The 18,981-nt window shown below is 46.6% G+C and overlaps 1 protein-coding gene across 6 annotated transcripts; it reads left to right on the top strand.

Moving 5' to 3' along the window:
* Positions 1-238: 238 nt before the first annotated feature.
* On the top strand, positions 239-17,160 carry Tmem106a (transmembrane protein 106A). Of its 6 annotated transcripts, none has more exons than XM_047543602.1 (10): positions 285-363; positions 490-634; positions 1,759-1,872; positions 2,316-2,544; positions 3,054-3,117; positions 5,189-5,342; positions 6,645-6,785; positions 6,893-6,936; positions 7,361-7,414; positions 16,536-17,160. In XM_047543602.1, exons 4-10 carry the CDS (start codon positions 2,337-2,339, stop codon positions 16,705-16,707), a joined length of 837 nt encoding a protein of 278 aa, XP_047399558.1. In that variant the 5' UTR covers positions 285-363; positions 490-634; positions 1,759-1,872; positions 2,316-2,336; the 3' UTR covers positions 16,708-17,160. The 6 variants fall into 6 exon arrangements, with proteins under 6 accessions (XP_047399557.1, XP_047399558.1, XP_047399559.1 ...); XM_047543603.1 differs by lacking the exon at positions 1,759-1,872 and having other exon boundaries at positions 16,536-16,696; positions 16,951-17,155; XM_047543599.1 differs by lacking the exon at positions 1,759-1,872 and having other exon boundaries at positions 16,536-17,159.
* The last annotated feature ends 1,821 nt before the right edge of the window (positions 17,161-18,981 follow it).

Here is an 18,981-nt window from a genome sequence, read left to right as displayed (position 1 = left end):
GGTCCCGGAGGGGCCGTGGGTCGGGTTCTCCGGCCGGTTGTTCTTGTACACAGCCACTCAAAAGAATGGTGAAATAAATGTTCATTGAAACTCCTGTCTCTATTAGCTGGTTCTTGGGGAAGCAGCGCCATACCCTCCTGGGACCTTTGAAGAGCAGAGAGCACCCCCCGCCTCCTTGTGGAGGGGGCGGGGTTCGGGGGCGGGGCTGGAGGGGAGGGGAGGGGTGGGGCTTCCCGATGCACCAAGTCGAAGCTTGCGGTGGGAATCGGTTCCCTCACTTTCGATTCCGAAGGCAGCCGTTTCTGTGCATCCCTTTGCGAGTAAGGCGCTCTCGGGACCCTCCTCTGCTTTCCCCTTTTGGAGGTAAGGACCTTTTGTACCTCCTGCTCGGCCATCGTACACGCGGGTACTAAACTCGACTAAAAGTGTCTAGTAGAATTTGAAGCCCTCCTTCAATGAAATCCAACCTTTTCCTTCCGCGCTCACCAGCCAGGTCATGGCAGAGCCCGGAGTAGGGTGGGAAACAGCTTACTTAACCCTTCCGGGGAGGCAAAGACCCCCATCTCCCCAAAGGCATGATCCAGAAAACTCATCTTGCCACTGAAAGGAATCGCGGATCCCATACCTGAACCAGGTGAGGCTCCTTTTATTTTAGTCCCAGAAGCTCAGTGGCTGAACTTGCCCAACTCATCCTGACACCACTCTTGGGTGGTCTCTTTTTTTGAGGGGGTGGGAGGCTCCACATTTAGTCTTCATCTCTCCTAATAAAGGGCAGACCCTGGCTATCCTTTCTACCCCACCTCAGAAAGCAATGCGGAAGACACTTATGCTCCCGCCTGGGATATTTTTAGACTGGGTTCTTACACCTGTGACCTGTAGCTTCCTTTCTCCTTATTTAAAGAGCGGCTGCCTTCCTGTTAAGCCAGCAACGTCCAGGAAGACTTCCTCAGACTTTGACCTTTCTGTCCTAGTGCTATTGGAGGCCTTTTTAGAATAATTGGGGAAGATGAAGGAACTTTCAGATTGCTGCCCTCCCCACCTCAAACTTTATCCAGCTTCCTTTAAAGTGAATGACAGCTCAGCAACTTTGCGAGAAAAAAAGTAATGCTGTACCATTCTCTTGTGGAAGTTCCTTAAAGTGAAATAACTTCTGCTTTTTTATTTTATTTTTTTAAATTTTTTACAGACTGCATTTTGATTCATTGTCCACAAATGGGGTACATCATTTTATTTCTATGGTTGTGCACGACGTAGATTCATACCATTCGTGTAATCATTCATGTACATAGGGTAATGATGTCTGTCTCATTCCACCATTTTTCATACCTCCTCCCTCTCATTTCCCTCTACATAATCTACAGTTTTTCCATTCTTCTCTCATCCCCTCCTCACCCCCCATTATATATCATCCACTTATCAGGGAAAACATTCAGCCTTTGTTTTTTGGAGGGATTGGCTTATTTCACATTGACATGATATTCTCCAATTCCATCCATTTATCTGCAAATGCCATAATATTTATGGCTGAATAATATTCCAGTGTGTATATGTATCACAGTTTCTTTATCCATTCATCTGTTGAAGGGCATCTAGGTTGGTTCCATAATCTAGCTATTGTAAATTGAGCTGCCAAAAACATTGATGTGGCGCGGTACTGTAGTATGCTAATTTTAAGTCCTTTGGGTATTAACTGAGGAGTGGGATAACTGGGTCAAAGGGTGGGAACTTCTGCTTTTCTTTGGTTTCTTCTTTTTGTAGGCAGATTGATGTCTCTTAATAATGAAAGGAATTGAAAGGCACTGAAATTTCCAATTTGAGAGTCCTGAATAACTGCTCAAGTCTTTCTTAGGTTTCAACTTGCTTAGATTTATGGTAGGGGTCCTTACCAATCTTGTTTTATTTTTGTTGTTGTTTGTTTTTGGGTTTTTTTTTTTTTTTTTTTTTTTTCGATGGGGCAGGGGTACTGGAGATGGAACCTAGGGGCACTTACACTGAGCCAGTCCCCCAACCCTTTTTATATTTTTTTGTTGTTTTGTTTTTTTGAGACAGCATCTCACACTAAGTTGCTGATACTGGCCTCGAACTTGTGATCCTCCTGCATCACACTCTAGAGCTGGAATTACATGCCTGGCTCTGCCAATCTTGAGAACTTAAAACCAGAATTATGGGATTGGGGATATAGCTCAATGGTAGAGCACTTGCCTAATGTGTGAGGCCATGGGTTTGATCTCCAGCTCCACTAAAAAACAAACAAAAGACCTTTCTGGTGTCAGTGCTAAGAACTTTAATACTGAACTTTGTTCTTTTCTCATTAGTGAAAAATCACCCCTTGAACAATGGGTGAGATGTTTTCACAGCTCGGCTGTCAGAAAGATGAAATCAAATCAATCCTGCCCCCCAATTCAGCCATTGGTGGCAAGGCTGCCAGCTACTCCAGCATTGGTAGCAGCAAGTCTTTTTGTTCCTGTGTGCCTTGTAAAGGGGCTGCTGGTGCCAACTTTGTGACCTGCCCTACCTGCCAAGGCAGTGGGGAAATCCCCCGAGGTGAGTGGACCAAAGCTCTGAAGATAGCTAGAATCCAGGAAGAGTTCTTGGCTAGCCAACCTGAGCCAGCCCCCTTGAGTCTCCTTGAATGGTTGAATCTGCTCCCAGCTTGGTGCTGCTCACTAGCCTTTGGCTCCCTGCAGAGACCTCCCTTCCTATGTTAGTTGTATTCTGCCCCTAGAGGTGGGTTCTAGCCACTCCACTCCCCAAGCATCACTCTGTCTTAGGATTCAGGAAGTAAACAAATGACTTCTCCAAAGAAGGTACACATTTCTGATTCACTCTCAGATAGTCTTTATACCTACTTTATTGGAAATCTCACCTCCTAGTTCAAAACTGACCTGGCTATTTCAGTAGCACAGCCCAACCCTCCAGTCCTGCTCTGGTGCTGCAGGCTGCAGGCGTCTGACACTGCTGTATAGAGTGAAGGAAGGGTGCTTTTAGAAGGCTGACCCAGGAAACATTTGTCATGACATATCTTGGCCCTCCCTCTCATCATCTCTCTACAGAGCTGGAGAAGCAGCTGGTGGCCCTCATCCCCTATGGGGACCAGAGGCTGAAGCCCAGACACACGTAAGCATCCTTTCTCCCCCGTCTCCACAGGTCATCACCCCTGAGGGCTGCTTTACCAGTTGGTGTCCCCATTTTGATCCCTTCTAATTTTTTTCCCATTAGTTCTTCCCCAGGAAGTCTGAACCTCCCTGAGCTTAAACTAGCTCCTTGTCTCCAAGGATTTTCCTGGTTTAAGAATGATAAGTGGGGGCTGGGGAGATAGCTCAGTCGGTAGAGTGCTTGCCTTGTAAGCACAAGGCCCTGGGTTCGATCCCCAGCACCGCAAAAAAAAAAAAAAAAAAAAAAAAAAAGGAATGATAAGTATTGGGGCTGAGGTTGTAGCTTAGTGATAGAGCGCTTGTCTAGCATGTGTGAGGCACTTGGTTTGATCCTCAGCACTGTATATAAATAAATAAATAAAATAAAGGTCCATCAGCAATTAAAAATATATGTTTAAGAAAAGGATAAGTGGCCAGGCACAGTGGCACATGCCTGTAATCCCAGTGGCTTGGGAGCCCAAGGCAGGAGTATTGCGAGTTCAAAGCCAGCCTCAGCAACAACTGAGTGAAGTTGCTTAGGGGATGTGGCTCAGTGCCCCTGAGTTCAATCCCCAGCACTACCCAAATAAATAATGATAAATGTTATCTATATGCTAATTATTGTATACACTGTATCTTATATTGAAGCATTACATTGTACCCATAAATATGTACAATTATTTGTCAGTCAGAAAATTCACAGACTAGGGATATGGCTCAATGGTAGAACACTTGCCTAGCATGTGCAAGGCCCTAGATTTGATCCTCAGCACTGCAAAAATATTTTTAAAAAATAAAAACAAACTAGGCACAGTAGAGCATGCCTATAATTCCAGTGATTTGGGAAGTTGGAACAAGGAGGATTGCAAGTTCAAAGCCAGCCTCAAAAACTTAGCAAAACCTTGTCTCAAAATGAAAAGATCTGGGGGTATGGATCCATGGTATAGTGCCCTGGGTTCAATCCCTAATACCTAAAAAGCAAAAATAAAACAGGGGATAGGTTCACTGGTAGAACACTTGTCTAGCAGGTGTTGATTTCAATTGCTAATACAGCAAAAAATAATAGTAATAAAACTCCCCCGCCTCCACACTCACTCACACGAAATGAGCATAGCAGATACTGTCTGAGGCCACTTCCTACCTTTCCTGGAGCATCACTGCTTTCAAGAAACATGGTTCTTTGTCCAAAATGGAAAGAACTTCTTGATTCTGCAGATCCTTCTGGGAAGGAGGGGGTGAACCTGGCTGCCATTGGTTTGCAAATTGATTTGGGGAAGTTGTTTTCCTAAGAGCTTCTCTTGCCCAGGCAGTTTTTAGACCTGCTTGTTTTTTGTTTGTTTTTTTTTTTTTTTTTTCTTTCCCAGTAGAGCTAGAAATCCAGCTGCTTGCCTATTCTGGAACAATTCAAAACCTCAGAAGTGGCCCTGGATTTCTTTGGCATGTTTGTGACCCTGTTTGTGATTGGGGTCTATTTGACATGGATCCCTGCAACCTCCTCCCAAGGCTCTCAGCTTTAGCCTGAGCTGCCACCCAGCCTTCCCACCATGACATCAGAATTACAAACTAGCAATGCCTCTAAGAAGATACTAACAAAGTACTGTCTTTAATTATATGTTTTGAATTACATCCTGTTCTGAATATTGTTTAATTAAATATAAAAATCGGAACTCTCAAAAGATTGTGAACTTAGTTCTTCTAGTGATAATAACTAGCATTCATTGACTGACCTTTTGCTGTGATTCGTATTTTTTCACATATTGTCCCATAGCAAATTCTATGACATAGGTACAGTTATCTCCATTTTACAAAGAAACTGGGAATTCTGGAAGGTAAGTGGGCTGCTCAGTGTTATTGGGTCAGTGGGGACAGGTGGGAATGGAAGCCAGGCTGCCTTCCTCCCAGTGCTATGCTCCTTACTACCCATGCTGAACCACATCTGGAGAGCTAAATATACAGTTGTGGTGGGGGGAAGCCTTGTGTCTGGAGAGGAGTCTGAGAACCCCAGGTTTCCTTGTTGTTTACACTCCTCCATCCTGTGTGCTGCTTTCCCACAGGAAGCTCTCTGTGTTCCTGGCAGTGTTCATCTGCCTGGTGACTTCCTCCTCTATCATCTTTTTCCTGTTTCCCCGGTCCATCGCCGTGCAGCCGGCAGGCCTCAACTCCTCCACCGTGGCCTTTGATGAGACTGATATTCACCTGAACATGACGGTGTGTAAGTGGGTGCCCTGCTCTGCCCACCTTTCCAGCAACACTTCCCTGCAGCCTTTGTCTAGTGTTGTAAGTTAGGTGTGGATAGCCAGGGATCTTGTGGCACCCAGAGGAGATAAGTATGGAATAACATGCGCTCTCTGATAACAGATTGTGTAGGACTGGAACCCCTCCACAGTCAAGGATCAGAATCCAGACCAGATAAATAAATCATAGTGTGTAAGGAGTTGGGGGGTGTCAGCCCTAAGACACCTGATGAAGAGGACAGAATGGAAGTTGAAGTGGTGGCTCCGCTTGGAGAGCACTCACCTAGCATACGCAAAGAGGACAGAATGGAAAGGACTCATATAAGATGGAACTGGATCCTGAGCCAGTGTGTGTGTGTGTGCGTTTGTTGTTGTTGTTATTGTTCATTCGTTTTGAAATGGGGGTCTCACTATGTTGCCCAGGTTGGTCCAAACTCCTGGGCTCAAACAATCCTCCTACCTCAGCCTCCTGAGTAGGTGGGACTACAGATATGTGCCACACACCCAGCTCAATGTAGCTTTTTTTTAATTATTTTTCTTATTTTGAGACAAGGTCTGGCTAGGTTGCTCAGCATTTGCTAAGTTGCTAAGTCTGGCCTCAAGCTTACCATCCTCCTGCCTCGGCCTCCTATGTCACTGGGATTATATGCATGTGCCAACCCACCTGGCTCAGTGAAACTTCTTAAAGGTGACCCCTCAGCCAGGTACAGTGGTGCACATGTGTGATCCCAGTGGCTACGGAGGCTGAGGTAGGAGCATTTAGAGTTAAAAGGCAGCCTCTTTTAACTTAGTGAGGCCCTGTCTCTAAATAAAATACAAAAAAGGGCTGGGGATGAGGCTTAGTGGTTAAGCACCCCTGGATTCACTCCCCAGTACCAAAAAAAAAAAAATGACCCCTCCCCATTAAGAGCCCATTGGATATCCAGGCACAGTGGACATGCCTATAATCCTAGCAACTCGGGAGGCTGAGGCAGGAGGATCGCAAGTTCAAGGCCAGCTTCAGCATCTAAGTGATGCCCTATGCAACTTAGTGAGGTGCTGTCTTAAATAAAAAGGTCTTGGGATGTGGCTCAATTGTTAAATGCCCCTGGGTTCAATTTCCGATATCAAAAAAGAAAGAAAAGAAAAGCCCCCTGAAGGGGATCTCAGTACTGATTCTCTACTCCTGAGGTCCATCATGGTAGGGTGGGACTGGCCCAAAAGCCAGAAACTGTTTGGCTTCTCACTTCCAAAGATGATCCACCCTTACCCTCCCTTTCCTTGTCTTCATCACCAGAGCATCTTGAATATCTCCAATACCAACTACTACCCCATCACTGTGACCAAGCTGACCATCGAGGTTCTGCACCTGTCCCTTGTGGTAGGACAGGTTTCCAACAGCCTCCTCCTACACATTGGCCCTTTGGCCAGTGAACAGGTGACTCCCCTGTCCCCCGCCAGCTCTGCCCCAGATGTTTGGATGTGTGTGGTGTTGGGAAGGGGGCAGCCTAAGGTGAGGCTAACCTGGTGCCATTTGGTTAACAGGTGTTTTATGCAGTAGCCAGCAGGATATGGGATGAAAACACATAGTGAGTACCTCTTGACCTCTTTTCCCATGGTCTTTTGCCTGGCTTGGAAACCCACTAGGTTTTCTGATTGTTCAGCAGTGTCTGGCCTATCCCCTTATGGCCAGAACTTAAATGTACAAGGACTCAAGGTCATAGCTTCTGCCTGTTCTACCCAGATTAGAATGAAAAACAGGTTGGAATTTGGTTAATCTTTCCAATATGTGACCTTGGCCTCTTTGGTCTGAATCACTGAGGAAAAGGAGTGTTTTGTTTTCTGCTGAGGGCAGCCCAGAATGTACCTGGGCTAGGAACTGGGCATGGAGTGATACTGCAATCCAGGGCCACGTGGCCCCTCATGGGAGATTAGGTAGCTGGGACTTGCAGTTCTCTAAGCTTTCTGAGAGGCCACTCAGTATGAAACGTGACCCCATGTTCTCTTTCTCAGCAAAATCTGTACCTGGCTGAAAATCAAAGTCCACCATGTACTTTTGCACATCCAGTAAGTAGAGCTTGAAGCTCTGGTGTCTCCATCCCCACTTTTTTTTTTTTTTTTTTTTGGGTGGCGGGGGTTGGGGGTACCAGGTATTGAACTCCAGGGCACTCGACCACTAAGCCACATCGCCAACCCTAATTTGTATTTTGAGACAGGATCTCAATGAGTTGCTTAGTGCCATGCTTTTGCTGAGACTGGCTTTGAACTCAAGATCTTCCTGCCTCAGCCTCCCAAGCCACTGGGATTATAGGCGTGTGCCACTGAGCTACACTGTCCTGTCCCACTTCTGACTTCACTCTCACCTCACCTTTATCTCCTGGGGGCAGGAAAGACTCATTGCAGCTGTTCCTGTGAATATCTACCTCTGGGGAATAGCAAGTCCAGGCCTTTCTCTGGGTCTCTCCTTGTTTATAAGTTATTGGTGTGAGGGCCGGGGTGTTTGGAAGTTCCTGGAACTCAGGTGGGACAACTGTCCTTGGTGCCTTGGCAGCAGGGAACAGAAGGAAGGGGGAGGAAGGCCTGAGAGAACCAAACCTCCCCAGACAGCAGAACAGGGTCAGACCTGTCCTTTTCCTCCCAGACATGACAACAAGGCCTGCTTCCTCTCCAGGGGCACCCTGACCTGGTCCCACCTGAGCCATTCAGAGCAGCTGGTCTTTGAGAGCTATGAATATGTGGACTGCCGGGGAAACATGTCAGTGCCACACCTGCTGATCCCTCACCCACCCTGACCTGCCTGTTGTCCCTGAACTCCAGGCACCTGCAAGCTGGGCCACAACTCCATGGTGCCCCAAGAAGGACTGCAGTGACTTCCAAAGGAAGAGTCCGCTTTTCATCCTTTCCCTGCTCCTTCAGCACAGGGAGCTTTCTGTAATGTTAATTTCATACACACATCCCCCTCTGATTGCTAAGGTTCTTTCAGGGACTAGCTCAGCTCCTGCCCTTGGGGGAGTCTGACTTCTCTGGGGAATTCCTTGGAGTCCACCGACTGGCACCTGCCCTTTCTGTGCTGAGCATCTTGGTTGCGCAGCTCCACTGGGACTTCTCCCCGTCTGAATGTGGGAGAAGCTATAGTTTTATCTGGCTTTTAAAACATTGACCCTTTTTAGGTTCTTCACCCAGTGATAAGAAAGTGACTTGGGGACATCCAATACTATCTACAAGGCCTTTAGATGTTCCCCTGTGCCTCTCTGCTTTAGTCATGTGACAAAGTGATGGCGATGGCCTCTTCTCTCTGGTAACTTGTCCCCTGCCCATCTAACAGTAAGATTAGCCAGGGACCTTTGACCCTCTCTGTCCTTCCTGATTAGTGAACTTGTCCCTAGTTCCTAGGAAGAAAAAGCTGTTCTGCATCTAAAGCTTTTCCTGTAAATAAAACAGTTTTATTTCATGACAGAAGCTAAAGTAATAGGGGAGGGGAGGGAGGCACCTGGCAACCCCTGAGTCTACACAAGATAGTTAAAGCCAGAATCATTTCTAAAGGTGTTTATTAAGGAGGTTTTCTAAGCCCACAAGCCTGAGTCTATGTGAGTGGACACAGGCGGTTCAAACTGGGCCCAGCTTCTGTCTTGTGAAAGACTGCAGGAGGTGACAATGTCAGTGTCCAAAGCTCCTGGGCTCTGTTCCACTCCCTCTCTGCCCCAGACAGCCTCTGCTCTCTAGGCTTTGACACAAGGCCCCTTCTACTGGGACCAGCTAGACCCTCCCTTTCCTGTCGCTCAGCTGGAGCCAAGCCCCAGGTAATTCCCAGGTTCCCATAGGGCTTCATTCAGGTAGAGGTGACTTTTGTAGTTGAGCAAAGCAGGAAAGTATTCTTTATGGCTAGGCCTTTCAGGTGGAGTGACAAACCTAGGCAGTGGAGAAAGCTGAATTTGAAGGTAGGTGGATGGAGGGGGGACTGTGGTAACAGAACTAGCAAACTAGCTGGGGCTGTGAGGGGAGGAAGGACTCTCCTGACTCTAAGCTCACACCTGGGGACCTGGGGTCAAGCTTGTGCCAACAAGAGCACAGAAGTCCAGGAGGCCAGCCTGAAGCTGCTATGTGTAGGTCGTCAAATGTAAAAGATTTATATTGTATTCAATAAATTATATTCAACTGTGTATGTGTGTGTGTGTGTGTGTGTGTGTGTGTGTGTGTGTGTTAAAGTCTCCTGGGAGTGAAGGAGCTGTGGACACATATCACAAACTATGTCTTAATGTTCCAGTGAGCATCAAGGCTGCTGAGAACATGTCCTGCTTTTCTAGCTTGAGATTACTCACAGCAGCTCATTCTCTCCCTCTTCCTCTCATTTTGTATCTCTAAGATCTCTCCCAAGTTTAGTTTCCTGTTCTGTGCCTTTCCTTTCATCCCAACGCCTGCCCAGCTGCTCCCCTCAGGAAACATTCCTGGGTTACACTGAGACAGGGCTCCTTCAGTCTGACCCAGAGGTGATGCTGAATGGGCTACAGTGAAATGACCCATCTGAGCTGCATGTAGTGGTGCAGGCCTGTAATCCCAGCAACTTGGGAGGCTGAGGCAGGAGGATCATAAATTCAAAGGCCAGACTCAGCAATTCAGCAAGACTGTCTCAAAACTTTAAAAAAGGGGTGGGGATGTAGCACAATGGTAAAGTGTTCCTGGGTTCAATTCACACACACATACACAAACAAAATATGGTTTTTCAGATCCGGAATGTGATCAAAGTGACTGAGACAGCTTTTCTCAAAATGGAAGTTGCTGAAACGCAGGTGGGACAACTGTCCCTGGTACCTTGGCACAGCAGGGAACAGAAGGAAGGGGGAGGAAGGCCTGAGAGAACCAAACCTTCCCAGACAGCAGAACAGGGTCAGACCTGTCCTTTTCCTCCCAGACATGACAACAAGGCCTGCTTCCTCTCCAGGGGCACCCTGACCTGGTCCCACCTGAGCCATTCAGAGCAGCTGGTCTTTGAGAGCTATGAATATGTGGACTGCCGGGGAAACATGTCAGTGCCACACCTGCTGATCCCTCACCCACCCTGACCTGCCTGTTGTCCCTGAACTCCAGGCACCTGCAAGCCTGGGCCACAACTCCATGGTGCCCCAAGAAGGACTGCAGTGACTTCCAAAGGAAGAGTCCGCTTTTCATCCTTTCCCTGCTCCTTCAGCACAGGGAGCTTTCTGTAATGTTAATTTCATACACACATCCCCCTCTGATTGCTAAGGTTCCTTCAGGGACCAGCATCGCATCCTGCCCTTGGTGGGTCGTGAGGGAAGTCTGACGTCTCTGGGGGAAGGCTTGCATCTTCCTGACACCGGGGGTTCCCCAGCCCTGCACTCTCTTCTACTTTGGGCTGATGAGGGAGGGATGCTTGGGGTTTTTGGAGCCTCCTGGTTTTCTCTGCTACCTGTAAAGACTGAGACCCAGAAAGGGAGAGGCCTAAGGATTTCAATAGGAAATCCCTCCCCCTTCCCAGGGTTAGGTGTCCCCTTAACAGCTGAATGCCCGCTGTGGGCCAGACACTGCACAAGGCTTGGATGTCCCTGCCTGCCACCTCCATCTGCTGCTGCCCCAGGCCTGCTCTGGCATTACGTAGCCCTGACTTCCTTTTGATCCTGTCTTTAGGCATGGGCTTGCGGGAAGGAGTGGTGGCTCCAGTGATGAGCATAAACTGGAGGCCCCAACAGACAACACCGGGGAATAAGGGTCAGTAGGGGGTGGAGACTTGGGCCCAAGACCAAGTTCTCCCTTTGACTTTGTCTCAAGAAGCAAGGAACTAGGCTGGGGATATAGCTCAGTTGGTAGAGTGCTTGCCTTGCAAGCACGAGGCCCTGGGTTCAATCCCCAGCACCGCAAAAAAAAAAAAAAAAAAAAAAAAAGAAGCAAGGAACTGCCTTCCTCTCTCTCTCCCATTCTCTACATCCCCCACATCCCAGTCTCAGAAAATTGATCAGTCTCTTGATGCTTTTCAGAAAGATCACACTTTACTCCTAGCTAGTCTCCTCTTCCAGAGTGGATGGCTTTTGAAGTGGAATGGGTAATAAGGTATGATTGCTTTTTTGGTTTATGGCGATGAACAGTGGAATCTTGAAGTCTGTGCCTGGATCACCACTGCTGGATATAATTAATTGACTGAGAAAAGGGAGAGACAGGAAGCAAACAAGTTAGCAGTTCCTGGGTATGCTGGCATCACGACACTGTGTGAAGCACTTTGAGGTTAGAGGAATCAAAAGTGAAATGCAGCACTGGGGAGATAGCTCAGTTGGTAGAGTGCTTGCCTCACAAGCACAGGGCACTGGGTTCAATCCCCAGCACTGCAAAAAAAAAAAAAAAAGCAACAGCCTGGTTCACATCCTAAACTTCTCAGGTTGTCTCATCCTTTGTACCTGTATCAGAGACCTTTCTAAAGTTTGCATCTTTTTATGTTCATTTAGAGTTACTATTCTAGCAGGGCACAGGGGCACACAACTCTAATCCCAGTGACTCAGGAAGCTGAGGCAGGAGGATCATGAGTTCAAAGCTAGCCTTAGTGAGGCCCTAAGCAATTCAGCAAGACCCTGTCTCTATATAAAACACAAAAAAGACTGGGGATGTGGCTCAGTGGTTGAGTGCCCCTGGGTTCAATCCCTCGTACCAAAAAAAAAAAAAGGTCACCATTCAAATAGCAATAACAAATGGCTATGTTACTAATTTAAAGAAAAAAAATATTACCGTCCTGGGTTTGATGACCTATATTGAGCCAGACTCAGGTGAGTGCTTTTGATGCTATCTCCTTTAATTGCCACATTCAGTCCTCATGACAACTCTCTAGAGGTGGTATTGGTCTCATCTTATGTATGAGGCTCAGAGCTCAAATCATGCTGGAGGGAGTGGTGATCCTGAGACTCAGCCTCTGACTTGGCCTCTATCCCAACCAGCTTTAAAACAGCCCCTGGTCGGGTGTGGTGACACACACCTATAATCCCAGCAGTTTAGGAGTCTGAGACAGGAGGATTGTAAATTTAAGGCCAACCTTAGCAACTCAGCAAGGCCCTAAGCAATTTAGTGAGACCCTGTCTCTAAATAAAATATAAAAAGGGCTGCAAATGTGGCTCAGTGGTCAAGCAACCCTGTATTCAATCCTCAGTACCAAACAAACAAACAAAAACAGGCTCTTGCCTGGTGTGATGGCTCACTCCTATAATCCCAGCATCTTGGGAGGATCACAAATTCAAGGCCAGCCTCAGCTTCTTTGGTACCTGTCTTTCCAAATAGATTGTTCAACTCCTCCTTTTATGCTTAGGGCTAGCAACAGGTCTTACCCAGACCTTTTTTGTTTTAATATTTGTTTTAGTTATATAGATGGACACTTTTATTTTTATGTGGTGCTGAGGATTGAACCCAGTGCCTCATATGTGCTAGACAAGCGCTCTACCACTGAGCCACAATCCCAGCCCTACCCAGACATTTTTATGTGGCAAGGAATGGAGAAATTGGCCATTCAGAGTGACTTTAGATAATTCTAGTTCCCTTCCCCACCTCCTGCTAAGGAGTCCTCTGTGGACTGCACACACACAAGGGCACCTTCAAACACTCAGCCAGAACCTCTCTGCCCCTTGCACTCTGTCCCACCTTCAAACGTGAATATCCAGGGTGTTTGTTAAGGCTAGAAAGGCAGGAGTTCATGAGACCTGGTGGTGAAACAAGCACAAGTTACTCGTCTGAACGTTTCTATTTTCTCTTTCTGGTAGTACCACTAAACTACACATCCACACACCCAGTCCTTTGTTTTTTGTTTTTGTTTTTTTACTTTGAGACAGGGGCTCACTTAAGTTGCTGAGGTTGGCCTCAAACTTTTGATCCTCCTTCCTCAGCCTCCCCAGAAGCTGGGATTACAGGGATGCTCCACTGTGCCCAGATCACCCAGCAGTTTCCCAGGATAGAACACAGCAGGGCCGGATTTCTTATCATATCTAGGGGCCCAGGTACAAGGCTGGGGGACAGGGAGAAACCCCTCCCTGGGGCAAAACACATTCTGAACCCACCCTGAAGATTCCCATCTAGGAAGCCATGCTGTGGTTACCTATGACAGATCTAACAGGGCCCCATGTATCTTCTGAGAAGCCTACAACTCACATCCCACCCCTCTGACCATCCCCATCTCTTCTGTCATCTTCACCCTGGAAGAGAGGCTGACACCTTCTCCACCACCCTCTGCAGATGCTGACAGGCTTCTTTGTAGCCCTAGGTTGATACAAACACCCAAAGGCAGTGGCCACTGAGGTAGTAAAGGTTGAGGGTGCTGAGGAGGGTCAGACAAGGTGTGGTGGCAGAAAGGGATTCTGGACTATGGAGCCGGGGTGGGATGCAGGGGTTCTCTCCTCACCACCTCTTGTCCCGTGAGCTCACTTACCAGGACCTGAGAGGTTTTTCGGTCCATCCTGGAATCTGTTATTTATATAGAATTGCCCTCCAGCTTGTTGAACCCCCAGTGAGTCAAGCTGGGGTCCTTGCCTTTGCGAATCCTGGAGGCTGGACAGAAAATTGCACTGAGTAAGAGGGTCTTGATCGCTTCGTTGCACTGGTTGTGGCTGTGCTGGCGGCTGCTGTGGCAGAGGCTGTGCTTGTGGTGGCTGCTGTACTGGTGGCTTCGGCTGCACTGGTGTTTTCGGCTGCGTTGGTGGCTTCGGCTGCACTGATGGCTGGTGTGACTGTGCGGGTGGGGCCACAGGCTCCTTCGACTCCTGATGTGTTTGGAATTTTTTCTCAGATTGGTATTCCTCCGCTTGGTGTTTCTTCAGTTGCTGACAAGAAGCCCCAGCCAGGTGGTATCCTCCCCGCTCCCCCGCTGTCACCCAGCTGCTTTAGGGATTTCAGACAGTGGGGCAAGCACACAGAGGCCAGGGTGGTCAGAAGCATCTCTGTTCCCTGCAGTTGGAGGCTTGAAGCTGGGGTGCAGGCTGTCACCCGCCACAAAACCCAAGAATTATTTCCGGGGACTGTGCCGTCGCAGCACAGCCACTGCCCAGGACGTAGTACTGTCTGAGCATCTGCGTCCTGGCTTCTAGCCAGGCACTGAAAGCAGTTTTCATTATCAGAGAACAAAGAATAAATCCTTACATAGATTTTTTTTTGGGGGGTGGGGGGTGGGGGGCGGGGAGTATAGGAGATTGAACCCAGGGGTGCTTAACCACTGAGCTGCATCCCCAGCCCTTTTTTGTATTTTATTTAGAGACAGGGTCTCGCTGAGTTGCTTAGGGCCTCACTAAATTGCTGAGGTTGGCTTGGAACTCACGATCCTCCTGCCTCAACCTACTGAGCCGCTGGGATTACAGGCATGTGCCACCGCGCCCGGCCAAGTCCTTACTTTGAAACACCACTGTCTAATAAACACAATGTATGTCACATGTGTAATTTTACACTTTCTAATAGCCACACATGCTAACAGGAGACACAGATGAAAAAATTTCATACATATGTGTGTGCATAATATATATATATATATATATATATATATATATATATATATATATCACACACACACACACACAGCACCCCTCCCCCTGTACTGGGGATTGAATCCAGTGCACTCTACCACTGAGCTACGTCTACATCCCTTTTTCTTTCTTTCTTCAAATTTTGAGACTGTTTCCAGAATTACTCAGGATGTTCCTGACCTTGCAGTCCACCTGTCTCAGCCTCAAAAACTGGAATTAGCAGGATAACACCAGGTCCTGATAATTTTAATATATTTTATATAACCAAATACATCCCAAACCTGTGATCAATATGAAAATATTAATATTTCAGTCACATGCACTGGCACATGACTGTCATCCCACTGGCTTGGGAGACTGAGACAGGAGGATCAGGAGTTCAAAGCCAGCAACTTAGTGAGGCCCTAAACAACTTAGCAAGACCCTGTTTCTAAATAAAATACAAAAAGGGCTAGGGATGTGGCTCAGTAATTAAGCACCCCTGCATTCAATTCCTGGTACCAAAAAAAATAATAATATTATTTTATATTCTCTGTTTTCATAGTGTCTTCAAAATCCAGTGTACATTTTACACTTTTTTTTTTTTTTTTCCAGTGCTAGGGATTGAGCCTAGGGCCTTATGCTTTCAAGGCAAGTACCCTACCAACTCAGATATATCCCCAGCCCCAAAATATGACCATTTTATACTTTTTAAAATTTTTTTGTAGCTGTAGATGGACAGAATGCCTTTATTTCATTTGTTTATGTGGTGCTAAGGATCAAACTCAGTGCCTCACACATGCCAGGCAAGTGCTCTGCCACTGAGTTACAGCCCCAGCCCGCATTTTACACTTAATAGTACATCTTCATTTGAACATTAAATTGTCACCAAATATAGTTGATATATACTTCTTTTTTAAATTTTCCTTCTGATCTATATTTAGATTTCATAAAATTTACAGTTGAAAAAGTAGATTTAGGGGCTGGGGTTGTGGCTCAGTGGTAGGGTGCTCACCTAGCACATGTGAGGCACTGGGTTTGATCCTTAACACATAAAAATAAATAAATAAAATAAAGGTATTGTGTCCATCTACAACTAAAAAAATTATTAAAAAGTAGATTTAGACACCCAAGTTACACCAAACACTTCTCAAATTTTCCTAATATGTAAGTTGAATATTTATTCTAATTTTATATTTAAATTAATTAAATTTATATAAAATATTAAACTCACTTCTTCATTCTCACTAGCCACATTGCAGTAGCTCAATAGCACACAGGCTGGTTAGCTACCATATTGGACAGCCCAGCTTTAAAACCTTCCAGGTCATGCTGAGTGCAGTGGCACATGCCTGTGGTTCCAGTGACTTGGGAGGCTGAGGCAGGAGGACTGGACATTCAAAGCTAGCCTCAGCAAACTTTGTGAGACCCTAAGTAAGTTAGCAAGACCTTGCTTTGAAAATTAAAAAAAAAAAAAAAAAAAGGACTGAGAATGTGGCTCAGAGGTAAAGAACCTCTGGGTTCAATTCGCAGTATCAAAACAAACAAACACCCTCTCAGGTTTAGTACCCTGTCCCCACCAGCCTACAACAGGAAAACTGAGCCAGGTGATAGCTCACTACTACCACCATAGTTTCTCTGAGAGAACTCTAAATGACCTCGCTTCCCTCCTACCCCAGCAAGCAACATTCACCAGACAGTAGCCTTCTTCCTAGGGGATTGTCTTCCTGCTCCATGGAGAACCCTGATGGACCTGGTCCTTCCCATGCACCTGTTCCTGCTGCTGCTGCTGCTGCTGCTGCTGCTGCTGCTGCTGCTGCGCCATCAGCCACCTCCTCCGGTCCAAAGCCATCTGCCGGCGCCGGGCTTCCCAGTGGTAGGCACTAGCCATGATGGTGGGATGGTGGAAGCCCCAACAGGGGGTGGGGGCAGACAGAGCCCAGGACACTGCCCCCACCACCTCTGTCACCTCCCACCCCAAATGCACTGCCTGTGACCACAACCACCTCACAATGTGGCCACTGCCAGGGCAACTGGGCAGGTTGCCCTCTGCCTTGTTGGGGTTGGGGGTTGTCCTTCTCAAGGCTCCTAGAAAACACCTTAAAGTCTGCTAGATACTTTTCTCTCCAGGGTCCTGAACAGAGAGAAGACACTTTCCCATCTTAGCTTGGAGTCTCGGTGGGCCCCAGCCGCTTTTCTTTCTGGCTTCTTTCCCCCACTTCTCCTAGGATGTTTCCAGCAGCAGCAGCAGCAGCTGGCCCTCTGCTGATCCTCATTCCCTCCAAAGTCTCTGAAATTACTTTTCCTCAGTTCTCTGTCTCCTCTCCCTCACTATCCCCCTCCCATGTCTGTGCTGAGTCAAGATAAAAGAAAATACAAAATCCAACTAACCTTCTTGGAAGGCTTGGAAGCAATCTTTGTATCAGATCAGTTCCAGAAGAAGCTGTCATTCCTAGTTGGGTAATGGAATTAGTTTGGGCTTTGGTATTAAACAGATTCAAATTCGATCCTGGCTGTTATCACCTACTGGCTGAGGGGACTTAGGTAAGCCAGTCTTGGAGCCTTCCCTGTGAAGGTTATTTGTTGACCTCAAGAAATGCCTGGAAAGTACCAGTCCTCATAACCCACTATGAGGAGCTGGAAGGGACTTCAGAGCTCTGTTTTGGGTCCAGAGGGATACTGAATCTTTTTGAATCTTTTTCTCCTTTGGTAAACAGTTGCTAGTTCCTTCTCCCAGCACCAAGATGTGTTGTCTACAACAATAGGTTTATGAGAGTTGCCAGATGCAATAGATGAAATTGAAGCTAGTCACTGGTCATTTATCTTCACAGCATGTTTATCTTCATGTAAACTAACTAAAAATATTGCAATGGAGAGCCAGGCACAGTGGAGTATGCCTGCAATACCAGTTCCTCAAGAAACTGAGGTCACAAGTTTGAGACAAGACTGGGCAATTCAGTGAGACCTTGTTTCAAAATAAAATAAAAAGGGTTGGTGATGTAGCTTAGTGCTAGAGTGCTTGCCTAGCATGAGTGATGCCCTGGGTTTAATCCCTAGTATGGCAAAAAGGAAGAGAGAGAGAGAGAGAGAGAGAGAGAGAGAGAGAGAGAGAGAGAGAGAGAGAGAGAATATCTGTCGAGCAGAGGACTCAATAAATGGAGACTTTTATTATTATAGAATTTTACAATGTCTAAACATGTCATGGATTGTGAGAGGCATTATTGTTTTATATACCCCTAAGACAAGAAGAAGAAAAATAGACTCCCACAGATGGCAGCACTGCTTTCTGGGGCATTAAACAAGATGCATTGTTTTCTGACATATAAAAATGTGAAGGAAAAAAAATAAAAGTGTATCTTTGAAGGGATAAAAATCAGATACCATCAATAGCCACCTGATCTCTAGTGGCTCTGAACAGGAAGTCTGTGCTTTGAGCCTCATCTGTCTGTCACCTGGTGTCCTTGACTTTCCCTCTCCAGACCCTGGTTTTCTCATAGGACAGGTAAGCACAACATGGATAAATTCCCTTCTAGCATCCATTGCCCTTGCTGCTCTCTGCTGCCCCTACTGCTGAGAAAAGGGAATCTGGTCTTGATGACACAGCGCCCCTAGGAGTGGTGAAGCTCAAGTAGAGGCACAGGATGAGACCCTCAACCACCTTGGGCCTTAAACATTGGACCAGGTTCCCCACATTTGGCCCTCAGCACCCACGTTTCCACCTTCTTGAATCAGCACCCCACACAGTCGAGGTGGACTGGGTTCCATCCCCAGTACCTTGAGGGAAAAAAAAGTGCCTGCCATCATTGAGTGCCCACCGTGTGCCAGCAATCACTTCCAGCAACTGTGCCAAAATAAAAAATACTGGGTACTTGACTCAGTGGTAAAATGCCCCTTGGGTCAATCCCCAGTCCCCAAAATTAAATAATTTCTTCTGGATTTTTGAAGTATTCAGTACATTATTGTTATCCATAGTCATCCTGCTCTGCAATAGCACATTTTTCTTACTTTTTTTTTTTTTTTAAGGACTCTCATTTTCATTTTACATGAGGCTCCAGAAATTATATAGGCCTTCATGGAGTTAGACAATAAATACTGTTGCATGACCGAAGTAATTATTTAGATAGCATACAGTTGCAGTCCTGTGTGAAAACACACACAAAA

Source organism: Sciurus carolinensis, chromosome 3 (assembly GCF_902686445.1).
Source record: "Sciurus carolinensis chromosome 3, mSciCar1.2, whole genome shotgun sequence".
Lineage (NCBI taxonomy): Eukaryota > Metazoa > Chordata > Mammalia > Rodentia > Sciuridae > Sciurus > Sciurus carolinensis.
This window is presented reverse-complemented; position numbering and strand designations above follow the sequence as displayed.